This window comes from Aptenodytes patagonicus, chromosome 13 (genome assembly GCF_965638725.1).
Source record: "Aptenodytes patagonicus chromosome 13, bAptPat1.pri.cur, whole genome shotgun sequence".
In the NCBI taxonomy this organism is placed as follows: domain Eukaryota; kingdom Metazoa; phylum Chordata; class Aves; order Sphenisciformes; family Spheniscidae; genus Aptenodytes; species Aptenodytes patagonicus.
This window is the reverse complement of record NC_134961.1, coordinates 9460966-9475383: the sequence shown is the minus strand read 5'-3', so window position 1 is coordinate 9475383 and position 14418 is coordinate 9460966. Positions and strand designations below refer to the sequence as shown.

Here is a 14418-nt window from a genome sequence, read left to right as displayed (position 1 = left end):
CAGGCACTGGGAAGGGGCTGATCTCTAGTTTCATTCCAGCCTTTTGGGTCCTTGTTGTATTTTTTTTTCCTCCCACCTGTTGCCTGGTCTGATGTATTTTCATTTTGAGCTCTTTGGGAGAAAGGTTTCCTTTCCTTATGAATACAGATCCAGTGCTCAGCACCATAGAATTCTCAAGCATTAGTGGGGCCTTTCAATGCTAACTTAATAAAAATATACAATGTATTTATCAAAGCCTCCTTTAAAGGAGATGATGGAAGAAATAGGTTTTAACCTACTTCTGATCCTCAGGAAAAGCAAGCACTTCAATTCCTCCTTTCCAGACAAATAGCATTGCATTAGTTGATTCTGATTTTATTAGCTATAAACCCCTTTCCGTTTTTATTTTCACATGCCATTGACTTTGTTTGGTACAGACACAGCTGAACAAGATCTGGTTTTTCAAGTGCAAATCATGTTAATAGATGTCCGGTTCTTTCCACTCCACCCACTGGAACATAGCTGTAAGAAAGATAGCCGATGCCCAAGAATATTTTCCTATTGCATTTCCTAAATGACCTCCAAGGCCACATTATCCCTTCTGAATTCCCCAGTGTGGAGTGGTGGTGGTTGCTTTAGTACTTCTGGCACTGTCTCTTCACATCAGGAGAATTTATTTGCATGGAGGAGTGAAACAATACGATCAGACAATGAAATCTCAAGTGGTGAAGTGTGTGAAATTCTCCACTACTATTACTTTTTATGATGCTGTTTCTAGCATTTCTTCACTGCTTGCAGCTACAACTGATGGATTTGGAGCAGAGAGTGCCTCTTATCGCTGCTCTTTATCAGCACAGGGTGAGCAGCAGCAAGCAGTCAAATTGTTGCTGTATCCAAACAGCATCTCTGCATCCAGAGATGGAGCTGCGGGGAGAGCTCACTCGTCAGGAAGTTGATCTATCTAATTATGTGACTGTTGACTGGGCAACAGGCTACTGATGTAGTTGTCCCCCGTAAAAATCATTTGTCTTAAAACTTGATCTGAGTTAAAATACATCATCTTTTTCTCTTATTATTTGCTTCTTTCCCTGTCTCAGTATCTTTGAACTGGTGGTGGGAGTGATTAGAAGAAAGGTTTTTTCCATCATTGAAATATCTGGTTCAGAAAGACCTCTGAAGAGTCATTTAATTCAGATGAGGGTATGAAGTGCACTTCCTGAGCAGAATTACAAGGAAGTGTTCTCACTGGAGACAGTGGTCAGAGGTGGATGCTGGCAGGAGTTCAAGTGTCCACGCTTGTTCTTATGGCCATGTCCTCCCTGACACCTCCTGCCCGTGGTGGGGGTGGCAGGGGGTCCTTTCCTTGCAGGCTCCATTGAACTCTGGTAAGAGAGCACCTCTGGGACCGAGGAACGGGTTGTTCCTTCGGACAGAGAGAAGTTAAAGAGAGATACCATTCTTTGGTGGTATTTGCTCTTCATTTCCTTGGCTGATCTGTAGAGGTTCCCAACAAAGCAATAGCATATAGGGTTGAGGCTGGAATTGGTGAGGCCAAGCCACTGGGCAAAAGGTCTGAGCTGCAGGATCCAAGGAGAAGGAGTCACATCCTGCAAAGATTTGGGGATGTTGAAATCAATCCAGATGTCCATCAGGTAGACGGGCAGCCAGGAGATTGCGAACAGCAGGACCAGGGCCACCACCATCTGCGCTACCTTCTTCCGGATCTTCAGCCTAGAGGCTGGCAGAGATCCGTTCAGAGCAGTGCTCTCCTTCAGCTGGCTGCTGCGGCTCCACAGCCGGCGCACCGTGAGGAAGCAGATGACCATGTTGAACAGGACCGGCAGGCAGTAGAGGGCACAGAAGAGCAGAAAGTTGTAGGCTTGCTTGAGCCTCTCCTGAGGCCAAATCTCCCTGCAGATGGAAAACACCAGAGGCAAGCCCTCCACCACCCCAATCTCATCCCGTTTGTTCATGAAGATGAGGGGCATGCATATCCCTGAGGACAACAACCACACCACCAGGATGGTGCTGAGGATCCTCTTCTGGGTGAAGAAAGACCGGGCGTTGAGTGGATTGTGCACGCTGTAGTACCGGTTCACGCTGATGACGGTCAGGCTGAGGACGCTGGCAGAGACAGAGACAGCCTGGATGAAGGGCACCGCCCGGCAGAGGAAGTCCCCGTACACCCAGGCTTTGTAGATGAGGTTGCCCACGGTGATGGGCATGCAGACGCACACCACCATGAGGTCGCACACCGCCAGGTTGATGAGGAGGCTGCGGGTGGCGCTCAGGCTGGACACCCGACTCCGGCGCTTCCGAGTGAGCACCCTGATGGACATGATGTTGCCCACGAAGCCCACCACAAAGGACACCAGGTACATCACCGTGAGGCTGATGGTGACGGGCTCCTTTGCAAAGACGAAGAGCATCTTCTCCAGCTCTTCCCAGCCCAGTTCCTGGCTCCCGTTCCAGAGCCCGCCTTGGGTCTGGTTCTCCTCCTGCCAGAGCTGCAGCGGGCCGGGGGGGGCCCCGGGGGCGGGGGAGGAAGAATTCATGGTTGAGCCCTCTCGGGCACCCCGGGTTAACGGGGCAGAGCCTGCCGCGCTGCCCCGAGCGCTCCTGGCATGTTTAGCTGGTACCAGCCACGCCTGCAAAAGAGGGTGCAGAGAGAAGGGATGAGAGCGGGCTTCTGGCAATGTTTTCCCTTCTCGGGGATGGTGCCGGGTCAGAAATGGCTTCTCGGCAACTTAGTTGAGAGGCGGCCGTGAGCGCTGGGGAGGGCGGGCTGGGCAGCGCGGCGCGGCTCCGCGGGCACCGGCCCGGGCAGGGGCGGCGCAGCCGGCGGGGAGCTCCGTGCCCGGCAGCGGGGAGACGGCGCCTCCGGGCGGGGAAGGGGGAAAGGGGCCACGGTCCCCCCTGCACCCCTGGGAGAGCGGCCCCGGCCGCGGCCCGCCGCGACTCCCCTCCCTCCCGGGAAAGTTGCGTGCCCGGCGGCCGCGCTGCCGGACCCCGGTCCCGGGCTGCCCCCAGAACCCCGGTTCCGCCCCCCCCCCCCCCCCCCCGGTTCCCCGGTCCCCGGTTCCTCGGTTCTTCCCCGGTCCCGCGGCGCGGTGCGGCGGCACTCACCGGGCGGAGGGCGGGCAGCGCCGGGCCGGGCTCCTCCCGCGGGCGGCTCCGCCGGCGGCTCTGCCGTGTGCCGGCAGCGCAGGACCCGCTGGCACACGCACACGCTCGCACCCACGCACCCACGGCACCGCGAGCCCGGCGCCCACCCTGCGCGCGGCTGCCACCCGCACGGCCCCCGCGCCCCGCACACACCGCGGCGCGCACACACGTAGACACTGACACGGCGCTGCACCGGCACACGGTCCTGCACACACGCACAGCCTTCTTCACAGCCCTGTCCTACAACCCCCCGAACACACACGCACTCCTGCGTAGCTGCCCGCAGCCCTGCGTGCGGACCCCCGACAGAGCCCCCCCCTCCTCCCTACACCCTCCCCAGCACACACGCACGTTTATAGACACCCCTACACGCACCCACGCGCACACACACACACACACACACTCTGGGCAGACTCCCCTCGCAAGCACTTGGCTTCACGCACCTTTCTACAGGTGCCCTGCACACCCCTCCCTCCCTCGCACACCCCACCTCTGCACATGCACAGGCACCCTGCGCATGCATGCACCACCCTCCCTCTGCGCACCCACCCCCCCCGCACCCTCCGCACCCCTCCCACACCTCTGCATGTTCGCACCCGCTTTGCAACCCCCGACCCCTCCCGCTCACACCCTCCTTGCACACGCAGGTACGGCTCAACCTTTGCACCCGCACACGCGCACCCTGTACACACACACACACACACACACGCACACACACACTTTGCACACCCATACGCCCCCCCTCTTGCCCTGCCCCGCAGAGGAGCCTCCCTCCCCTCCGCCGGGAGCGCTGGCTGGGTCCGGTCCCTGCCCGGGCCGGGCCGTGCTAGGGTGAGCCGAGCCGTGCCGTGCCGGGCCGTGCTAGGCTGAGCCGAGCCGTGCCGTGCCGGGCCGTGCTAGGCTGAGCCGAACCGTGCCGAGCCGAGCCGTGCTAGGCTGAGCCGAGCCGTGCCGGGCCGGGCCGTGCTAGGCTGGGCCGGGCCGTGCTAGGCTGAGCCGAGCCGTGCCGGGCCGTGCCAGCCGCCCCTCCCGCCGGGCTCCAAGCGCCCGGCCGCCCCGGCCGTGGTGCTGAAGGGACAGCTCCGCGTGGGCCGGGCAGGGAGCGGGCAGGGAGCGGGCAGGGCCGGGCAGGGCCAGGCAGGGACCGGCCATGGGCTGGGCAGGGAGCGGGCAGGGCAGGACCGGGCAGGGACCGGGCGGACACCAGACAGGCAGGGACGTGCATGCGCTTCGCCCGACTCTTTCTGATGTTCTCCTCTCCTCTCCTGCGGGTTCCCTGGGCTCAGCTGCAGCAAGGCAGGGAGGTACCCGGGCACTTCAGTGCTTCTACTCTAACATCAAATCCACCCTCCTTCTGTGCCTTCCAGCAGAGGCTGGTACGCCAGTGGTTAACATCACAGCATGTATTGGTGGGAACCCACTCGAGCAAGGAGCACTCCAGAAAGAAACACAGCTTTTTGCCTTTTCTCTTAAACTGAAGGAATGGGAAGAATGGGTCATGGGAAAAATGTCACCTGAAAAAGTTGAAGGGCTTGGTTGGGGAACAAGGTTGGTTTGTAAAATGAAGCTTTTGACTGGAGGTACTCAGATGATGCCAATGAATCACAGGGGAAAATGTTTGACAAGATACCTCTGCCTGAGGTGTTTATTTTTTATTTTCTTTCTTTGCCTTCTCTGAGAGAGAGCAAGGTAACAAACCTCCCATGTGGAGGCTGTTTGTCACTGATTGGTGAATGCCCTTGATTTCAGCGGGAAATTCTCCATCCATTTTAGTCTAGTTATATGAAAGAAGAAAGTAAATATTTTTGGTCAGCCTTACGTGAAGTGAAAGAAAGATCAGCAGTGGAACCACATTTGGGGGTGGGTGGGAATGTGATCAGCGTATAAAGCTCTTCTGCATTAGAATGCATTTGCTTTAAGCATGTGACTGCTTATTCCCTTATAGTTTTATATATGTGTATTTATAGATCTTCAGAGACAAACAACTTCTACAAACTAATTATAGTGTGTTGCCCAGAGCACAAGGTACACATTATTCGACGCAGTGAAATGCACGGATACTCTCATGGATACCTAAAATCTGCTGCAATTTCACAGCTGCTCCACAAGCAAAGAGATCTGTCGCAAACAGGCAACTACACAGGCCAGGGTCGAAGCTAGCAATTGGAAATCTCCATGCACCCAAGCCCTTGCCAGCCACTGCCCAGCCTCCCTAAAGCAGACCTGTCATTACGCACAGAAAACAACAGAATGGAGGTGTTTAAGTCAACAGTTTTAGTAGGATATTAACAGAATACAAGAGAAGAGAGTGAAGAAATGTGCCAGGGCTCTTTGAATGTATTTTGTCCAGGTAATTACCTTCCAAATGTTCAAGCTAATAAATACAGTTAACTTCTTTTTTACTCCCCCATGCACTTTATTTGTAACCTGCACGATTTACTGCTAAGGAACCTTTAGGGCTTAAAATACTAAACTAGACTTCTAAGTTGATCAGTGGTTCAATATAATTAGAATGAATCTGCTTTTGCATCCATTGACACAACTCACAAATGCCAAGTCACCTCTAACAACAAATGACAAATCTATATGCTGTGTACAGCCAATAGAGAGGACAGGGGCATTGATTATAATGAGTTCATTGATTCTAACAAGTCCAAAGTTGCGAGATAACTCAAGATGGGGAATCTCCAACAAAAAGAAATGCCGTACCCTTTTCACATTGGTTCCTCTTTTATGGAACACCTTTGGAGTGGAAGCTAAATAAAGCCCACTGGAGACAGGAGCCATCCTTCACCAGCAAGGGTAATGGACTGGACTGTGATCGTACAGCAATGTACATCAGAAATAACCCACTGGTCTCACCAGAGTTACAGCTGTGAAGAACTGACCTGAGAGGAGGAGTGAGTCAGCCACTTTGGGGCTTTGCCAGAATCTCAGAAAAACTCACAACAGCTCCCAAGCCTGCTACAGCTGCCCAAACCTGCTCTGCCCGCTGCACATCAGAGTCCCAGGGCAGGGTAAATTTAGCACAGCTGTCTCAGCACAACCTCCCCGCTTCCGCTGCAGCATGAGCTGGGAGTCACACAGCCGCAGTGATGTTCTGACTGTCCCAGGCCCAAGAACCGGTGTAAGTTCAGGAAACCCTGAGGCTTTTCCAGCTTATGTTGGTGACCAGATGGGCCAGCTCCTTGAGAGTGTGAAGGTGGAGCAATTCCTCTGGCTGTGCATCTACTTAGAGCAGCTCGTGTGCTCTCCCCACATAAACTTTTCTCCCTGCTGAGAACACGGGGGGCAGTACTCAGACAGACTCCCTGCCAGTGCCTCCCCACGGGGAACACGCACTCCTGCATGGTCCCAATGGAGCTGCATCCTTGACCCCCTGTGTGCTGGCTGGCACCCAACCAAAGGGCACTTTGCTTTCTTAGCTGTCCTCCTGTGCATATCCCAACATGCCTGATGTGTCTCAGCTGCCACAGTTTGACCTGAAGGCCTATTTTGAGGACGTAGCTGCTTTTCCCCCACTGTGCTTGCCCAGCAGATAGGTGGGATGGGGTCTGCTCACTTCACAGAGATGAAACAAAATTAGGGCTTGTCTCAGATAAGCAGGGGCTGGATTGGTGCTACCAGGATGGACCATCCGGGTGCTGCTTGTGTTTGGTGGGCTGGGAGCACATCCCAGCTCAATGTGAGGGGGAAACACTGGCACCGGCGAAATCGTTTCCCACTGGTTTTGCTGGGAGGTGCTGGTTGGACTGCCCTTGAAAAGCACTGGATAAAATCCACCTTCATTGCCACTTTCCCCTTCTGCCCCTCACATTTTTTGATTGATGGCATGGAAGCAGGAGGACCTTGGGGTAAGGGAGGCTCCTCAAGCCCTTGCATCCGCCCCTGTGCTGCGCACACTCCTTCTCCCTCCCAGGGACCTGTCTCCCACAGCATTCTCCTAGAGAAGCTGGCGGCTCACAGCTTAGACAGGTGTACTCTGCGCTGGGTCAAAAACTGGCTGGACGGCCGGGCCCAGAGAGTTGTGGTGAATGGAGTTACATCCAGTTGGCGGCCGGTCACGAGCGGTGTTCCCCAGGGCTCAGTACTGGGGCCGGTCTTGTTCAATATCTTTATCAATGATAAAGATGATGAGGGGATCGAGTGCACCCTCGGTAAGTTTGCAGACGACACCAAGTTGGGCGGGAGCGTTGATCTACTCAAGGGTAGGAAGGCTCTGCAGAGGGACCTGGACAGGCTGGATCGATGGGCCCAGACCAACTGTATGAGGTTCAACAAGGACAAGTGCCGGGTCCTGCACTTAGATCACAATGACCCCATGCAGCGCTACAGGCTTGGGGAAGAGTGGCTGGAAAGCTGCCTGGCGGAAAAGGACCTGGGGGTGTTGGTCGACAGCCGGCTGAACATGAGCCGGCAGTGTGCCCAGGCGGCCAAGAAGGCCAATGGCATCCTGGCCTGTATCAGAAATAGTGTGGCCAGCAGCAGTAGGGAAGTGATCGTGCCCCTGTACTCGGCACTGGCGAGGCCGCACCTCGAATACTGTGTTCAGTTTTGGGCCCCTCACTACAAGAAGGACATTGAGGTGCTGGAGCGTGTCCAGAGAAGGGCAACGAGACTGGTGAGGGGTCTGGAGAACAAGTCTGATGAGGAGCGGCTGAGGGAACTGGGGTTGTTTAGCATGGAGAAAAGGAGGCTGAGGGGAGACCTCATCGCTCTCTAGAACTACCTGAAAGGAGGTTGTAGCGAGGTGGGGGTCGGTCTCTTCTCCCAAGTAACAAGCGATAGGACGAGAGGAAATGGCCTCAAGTTGCACCAGGGGAGGTTTAGATTGGATGTAAGGAAAAATTTCTTTACTGAAAGAGTGGTGAAACATTGGAACAGGCTGCCCAGGGAAGTGGTTGAGTCCCCATCCCTGGAGGTATTTAAAAGACGAGTAGATGAGGCACTTAGGGACATGGTTTAGTGGGTGGTGGTGTTGGGTCGATGGTTGGACTTGATGATCTTAGGGGTCTTTTCCAACTTCAATGATTCTATGATTCTATGACCCTGCTGCTGCTGCAACCCAGGAGGGTCTGTGTGAGCATTTCTAGTGCTTGATATAAACAGGAGTAATATTGAAACCTGTCTCTCTGGGTCTCTCTTATCATCAGGAGAGAGTAACAGCATCAGTTTGCTAACCTCTACTGGATAAAAAAAGGTGTCCATCCTTCTCTGGGACATTTTCTTACCAATCTTTAACCCAGCAACAAAACTCCCCAAATGCTGGGTGCCATCGGTTTGGGGGACCTCTGAGCCTGCTTTGCCACTCCCTCTGCTGGTGGCTGCTCTGTCCCCGTGCCACCGCTGCTCCAGCACCGCCGTTGTGGAGGGGACATGAGCTATTTCTGGCAGCGTGGTTCAGGTCCTCGGCATAGCTCAGGCATGCTGTTCGCAGATGTCAGCACATTGATGGGGCTGTGAATCTAGGAGGAGATAAGAGGCCAACGCTGCACACAGTCAAAGACAATACACGGAAGATGCCAAGTGCACTTCAGATTCTTTGAAAATAAAATCACAAAATAAATAAATAAAAAACATCTGGGAATTGATGTTTGTTGTTTGTAATTACTTTTATGAGAGTGAAGACCTTTTTTCTCCTGCTGTTCTTCCCTCTCAATCAAAGAATGAAACATTTAAACTATTTCAAATGTCCTGTGGAGGATTTTAAATGGAGAATGTGTGCATTTTTATGCCTGAGAATATTCACTGATGTCTGTTTTCATAAACAGATACGTGCCAAATTCTTTATCTTCTGTCCTTTTTATTGGAAGCCTCTTAGATTGAGTGCTCCAGAAATGTAGTGGCTGAAATAAAAAGATAATTTAATACAGAAGAATTTGTCTGATACGATGTTCACTCGCTCAAGAACAATGAAACATCAGTCTGCCATTACTGTGATTGAAAAATCAGTCTTTGCTTTTGGTTTGTGCAGAAGCGCAGGCAAGTAGCAGGCTGGGGAACACAGGGCTGAACGTGCTCCTGCAGGGACCCTGCTTGAACACAGGACCACACCAAGTGAATTTGACCCCATCTCATTAAAAGGAGAGTCACTAAATGGAGATGCACTGCACAAAAAAGTGGGTTTTTTTAAGGAGAAATCACTGCTATGGATCCCTAATTAATTGCCCAAATTTATGCACAAGGTTTTGAAGTGATACTGAGCACCAAGTCAAGTCTTTGAGAGGTTAAGAGAAGCCAGGACTTAGCAGGGGTGGCAGCTGACACGCAAAGTAACCATCTAACACCGCCTGCACCCAGCCCTTTTCTCCCCTGAGCTGTGACCCAGGATCGGTTGAAGCAATGGTGGGCTTTTCTCCGTGTCCATGTTTTGTGTGGTAGTCTCACCCTCTTGATCAATACAGGCACCATCAACCCTGGGGAGAAATAATTAGAACCAGACTGAAAGCAAAGCCCAAATCAAGCAGATTTGGTAATTGAGGAAACCTGGTGTTCTGATCAGGTTTGTGGGGCTCCATTTCATGCTGTTATAACTCTAGTGGTCTAAGCAGTTTGCCACTGATACCACTGAGAAGGGAAGCAGATAAAACAGTATTAAGAGCAGGAGCTGCTAAGGCAGTCAGTCCTCTATCCTTCTACCTGAACGCTGCCAGATTTGCATAACAATATTGCTTCCCTGGTGCTCTATACCCAGGTGCAACAGGCTAATAAAGGGCTTTTTAGATGACAAAGCTTTCTCAGTTCCATCAGCTGATTGCCATCTGGGGGAAGTCTCTGACAAAGGCTTTAAATTTGCCACTGTTTGGCTCTTCCCAGCTGCAGAGGCTTGCAGAGGGGAAATTCAGGGAGGCAGGAAGGAAAGGCTCTGAGAAAAGCGCTCTCAGGGCCCAGATCTGCTAGTGTCAAGGAGGAGATAAAGCTTTTAGAGAATACAATAGAAGGCAGTTTGTCTTTCTGAGAAAGATGATTTACTTTCAGCCTAGGTGATGCTTTGTGGGTAGCTGTCACAAAACGGATACGCCTGGGATCAGGTTGCAATAAGAATTAGAACTTGAGCACATTTGCAACGAGGGCTTGGTGATCAAGTATTATGTGTTTAAAAATAAGCTTTCCTATATTTTGTACTTCTAATCAGGAAATCCTTAGGATTTCTGCTCTGTGGTTTCAAGAGGGGATCAGCTGGGAGGCAGGGAGAGATGTGATCCTGGGTCTGAATGCTCTCCAGCAGCCTGCTCTAGTGTTTTGACAAGATAAGGGGAAAAAAAACTCATTCTGTGAGATGTTACTTATTTTGGGCACGTTTTTAGAAGGAATCTCCAAAACTAGTCGTAGAAAATCAGACAGGCAGAGGCTCTGAGAGGTTGTTAAACTCTGTCAGGATCAGCTGCAAACTTCTCTCTAGTAATAATGCGTCGCCTCTCTCTGTGCAGTGACTCATCTGGAAAGACTCGGGCAATTTACTGGAAGTACAATCACTGCCCTCTCATCACCACTGACCACGTCTGTCTTTCTGCTTCCAGTGTGTGTTCACAGCACAGAGCAACTTCAAGAAATGAAAGCTGACAATAGCTGGAGTTTAGCGCAAAGGTGGAGGTCAGAAGGTGAAATAGCTGCATCTCAGTTTTACTCCCAATTTTTGAAACCAGCAAGCTTTTGTGCGATAAATAACACAGCAATTGCTAAGCCTTTCTTTGGACAGGTGATGTATCAAGGAAGGGGAAGAAAATGAAGGGATATTGGTGGCTCTTTGGTTGCTGTTTGGGCTGGAGCATGAAACACGCTAGAAAAATGCTGATTAGTAGCTGAGACCACAGCAATGATATCTGTGTACAGATGGATGGAAAACTCCTTGGGCTAATGAGCTGCTCAGCAGCCCTGGTCTCTCATTTAAGATGAGGGGCTGGCTTGTCTCTGCGACCTGGGCTGTGCTGCAGGCTGTAGAGGGGTTCAGCATGGAGCCTGGTAGCTCATTAAGGCGCAGGGCAACATCTACTAGATCATGAAAAGTCCCAGCCAAACCTACCCACAGGCTACATGGCCAGGCCATGAGCTGCAGGGTGAGAGCACTAGGCTGGAGGCAAAAACACCTGGTTCCCTCCTTCCTTTTCTGCTCTGCTTCTTTCCTCCATGTGCCTTGGTTTCCTCACCTGCACAAGGGTGTTATACTTCCTTCTCTTTATAGTTTACTTGGATCCCTATGGTTTTGAAGTGCTTTATAAGACCCAGACAGCCTTACAATGGTGTGGTGGTGCAGAGAAAGCAACCTGATCTCCACAGGCTGTTGTCTTGTGCTCTGGTAAAGTCAGAGATTTGGCTAGCTATGTTCATATAGCTTGAAGGAATAACACGATAAATTGCGTCTAGCTTTGGCAAGAGGGTCTTGAACAGACTGCAGAACTGGAGGGCCAGCAAATTTGGGCATCAGGCTAATTTCTGTCACCCTTTCCTTAGGCAGCAGTGATATACAATAACACAGCTGCCAAATAAAGCAATACCATCAGCTTCCAATCCTTCAACCTCTAGAGCAGATCCTTTCTTTCAGAAAATAATCCCTCTCCAGCCTGCATTTAATGTCTGCAGCTGGTACCTGCCACCATGCATGCAAGATCAGGGCTGGCAGGTGTATTTTCTTGTCTGAGCTGGCTCTGGATGGAGATGCTGTGAGTTAAAATGGCTTTATAAAGCTCTCTTTAAATGCAATAAAGGAAACATCCCTCTGCTTTCCAGCAGAGACCCCTTTCTAGCTGCAACCTGGGGCTGCCTGGTGCCTCAGAAATGCCTCTTCCCAGCCAGAACTGAGAGTTACTCCTCCTTTCCTCTTGTTTTTTTTTCTCATACTCTTCAGAAAAGGGCTGAATATTTGCCCTTTATGTTCCTCAGTCCTGCCAGCAAACACCTGTGACTCCTGAGCATTTAAGGAGTTTGATAGTCCATATTGTTGAATAAGCAGCCTCTTAGATAAGGACTCGGAGATGTAAGGAAGAAAGTCATTGCTAGTAAGGTCTGCACTTCTAGCAGCTCTTTCTGTGGCAACGTGTCGGGAAAACCGAGGCCTTGGAGGATGTGGGAAATTAGAGATGCCATAGACATGGGTCCAGGATCGCTGAGCTTTACCACAACGCAGTTGCTTAGGATCAGTGGAGAGGTGAGTAGCTCTGCAGCAGCGCAGCTGTTGTCCATCAGATGTTCATGGGGGCATTGAAATGGGAATTGTTAGTTAAATGGTTAACAAATGCCCTCCTCCTGCCTTTCTTCACCAGAGCTGCCCTCTAGCTATGAGAAAGTAGCTAAACCTCCAGCATCAAAGGTTTTTGGGTTTTTTTTTTTTTTTTTTTTTTGTGGAGGGATGGTCATGTAAAAAAAAATAAGACATCGAGTCAGAATGGGAGTATGAGGCAGATGCAGCCTGCATGACTTTCTCCTTTTTTTTGTGCTTTCCTAGATGTCTTTCCCACTGCATCGGCAATGAGTCCTTGCCCTTTCTCATGCCACCTTTTCTATCTCAATGCAGGACCCGGTGTCTAATATTCAAGTGTCCCTTGCTAAGGCTGGCAGAGACAGTGTCACTTAATCCGATGTCTCCAGGCTGCTGCTCTGCTGATGAGACATGACTGTCGCTGACGTGGGAGCTGTTTGCTCACCAGCCTGTGAGGAAATTGCTGATGCTTGCTGCTGGGGTACGCGATGACTGCTAGCAGTGTCAGCAACACCAAGGAGCGCTCCCTGATCGTGCATCGGCAGATGCTCCGCAGGAGATCTGCAGTGCTGTGACACTGCCAGAGGGGACCCTGGCCCTGGGAGTCCTGGCACAGCTCAAGAACAAAGGATTAAGAGCCTGATTTTCCCCTCATTGATCTGGGGACAAGCCAGAGCATTTCACTGAACTTTGCAGATCCAACCCAAATGAGGAGAATCAGTGAGAAAGGGAGAGCCCACGTGGGAGGTCGCCACCTCTCCTGGCTTTGCCTCCTGAGGGACATCTCTCTCTCAGGTGTCACTCCCCAGTTCGTGTAGGCTTTAAGGGCAGCAGCTGCTGCTTTATAAGCAGATCCTGCCTAGGATAGTCCCGATCCCGTCCCGCAGTAGTTGCTCTCTCTGGAAACATTTCAGCCCGGCTCCTGTGCTGCGCTTGGCCCCAGCAAAAATATTGAGCTTGACCTTTAGTTTGGGCTGTGAAATGCTGGTCCCACCCAGACCTGTACCCCCAGCTGCCTCTGCTCCTTCCCCTTCAAAAGGCCTCCAGCTCTCCAAAGTATACCCCTGGGCAGGAGCTCGTCTCTATCAGTTCCCTCCCCAGTTTCAAACCCCAGGTCATGAATAGGAAAGCAGGTTAAAATTTGGACGAAGGATTGGTTTGTTCCCTTTGATCACCTCAATACCAGCACGCAATGCCTCTGTGCAAGTCTGATGTGCCAACCCCTCTTCTGAGCTCCTGAGAGTTTAATTGACCATCATAATTGTGGGGCTTCATTTTCCTCCAGAGTTTCTCCTTAAGGGGCAGATGAGGGTCACAGACTTGGAGGGCATCTCTCATTCCCAATAAAACTGTGCAAAACAGCTATAAACAGCTGGCCCTGGAGTTTTTCTCCCAGAGATACTCTGTAGCTCCCCAGACCTCTCTTGCTCTGAAGACCCCTTCACCCTTGGGAGTGTTTTGGCTGGAGGAGGCAGCAGATAAAATCCTGAAGCCAGCAGCAATGCTGTGGATGTGTCAGGAGAGATTGGACTCTCTCGGTGCAGATGGTAATGGAGTGAGATCAGCCGCTGGCAGAAGCTGGGGGGAATGTGTTCAGGAGTCAGGGCATAATCTCTGCCGCTGCCTGATTTTTTGTGGCATCTCTTTATTTATTTGTACTTGAAATATTTTTGCCCTGTTTGTCTGTGGTCCTTTGTGCTCGCTTCTGGAGAACAATGAAACAGTGGTGTTTTTGCAGCAGTGGCTATTGACGGAGTTTGCGGCCGTATAAGTACAAAGTATTACCCTTATAAATCATTTCATCACTTTTCCTCCATGCAAAATGATCTGTCTCTATCAACCCCCAAAGAAGCACAAATAAAAAGAAAAATTTCTTTCAAATGCAGTTCAGCATTATCAGATGTATGACACAGAGATCCCAGCGGGCCTGATTTTGTCTGTGTTTGTGCCTGTTTTACTGAAGGGATGGCCATAAGAGTAAAGTTTATTGAACCCGAGTTATGTCACGACAACCAGGATTTGATCTGACCCTCTTGTCCCGGTGGTGACAGATTTATTCCAGGCCAGAGGAAATCTCA

The 14418-nt window shown here is 51.4% G+C and overlaps 2 protein-coding genes across 2 annotated transcripts in view; one reads left to right on the top strand and one right to left on the bottom strand.

Annotated features, from left to right (window-relative positions):
- Positions 1 to 14418, top strand: part of CHST12 (carbohydrate sulfotransferase 12) — a 71371-nt gene that overhangs the window by 40883 nt on the left and 16070 nt on the right. The window lies entirely within an intron of this gene.
- LOC143166616 (galanin receptor type 1-like) lies at positions 1015 to 2534 on the bottom strand. The gene has a single exon (XM_076351143.1). It carries the CDS (start codon positions 2532 to 2534, stop codon positions 1206 to 1208), a length of 1329 nt encoding a protein of 442 aa, XP_076207258.1. The 3' UTR covers positions 1015 to 1205.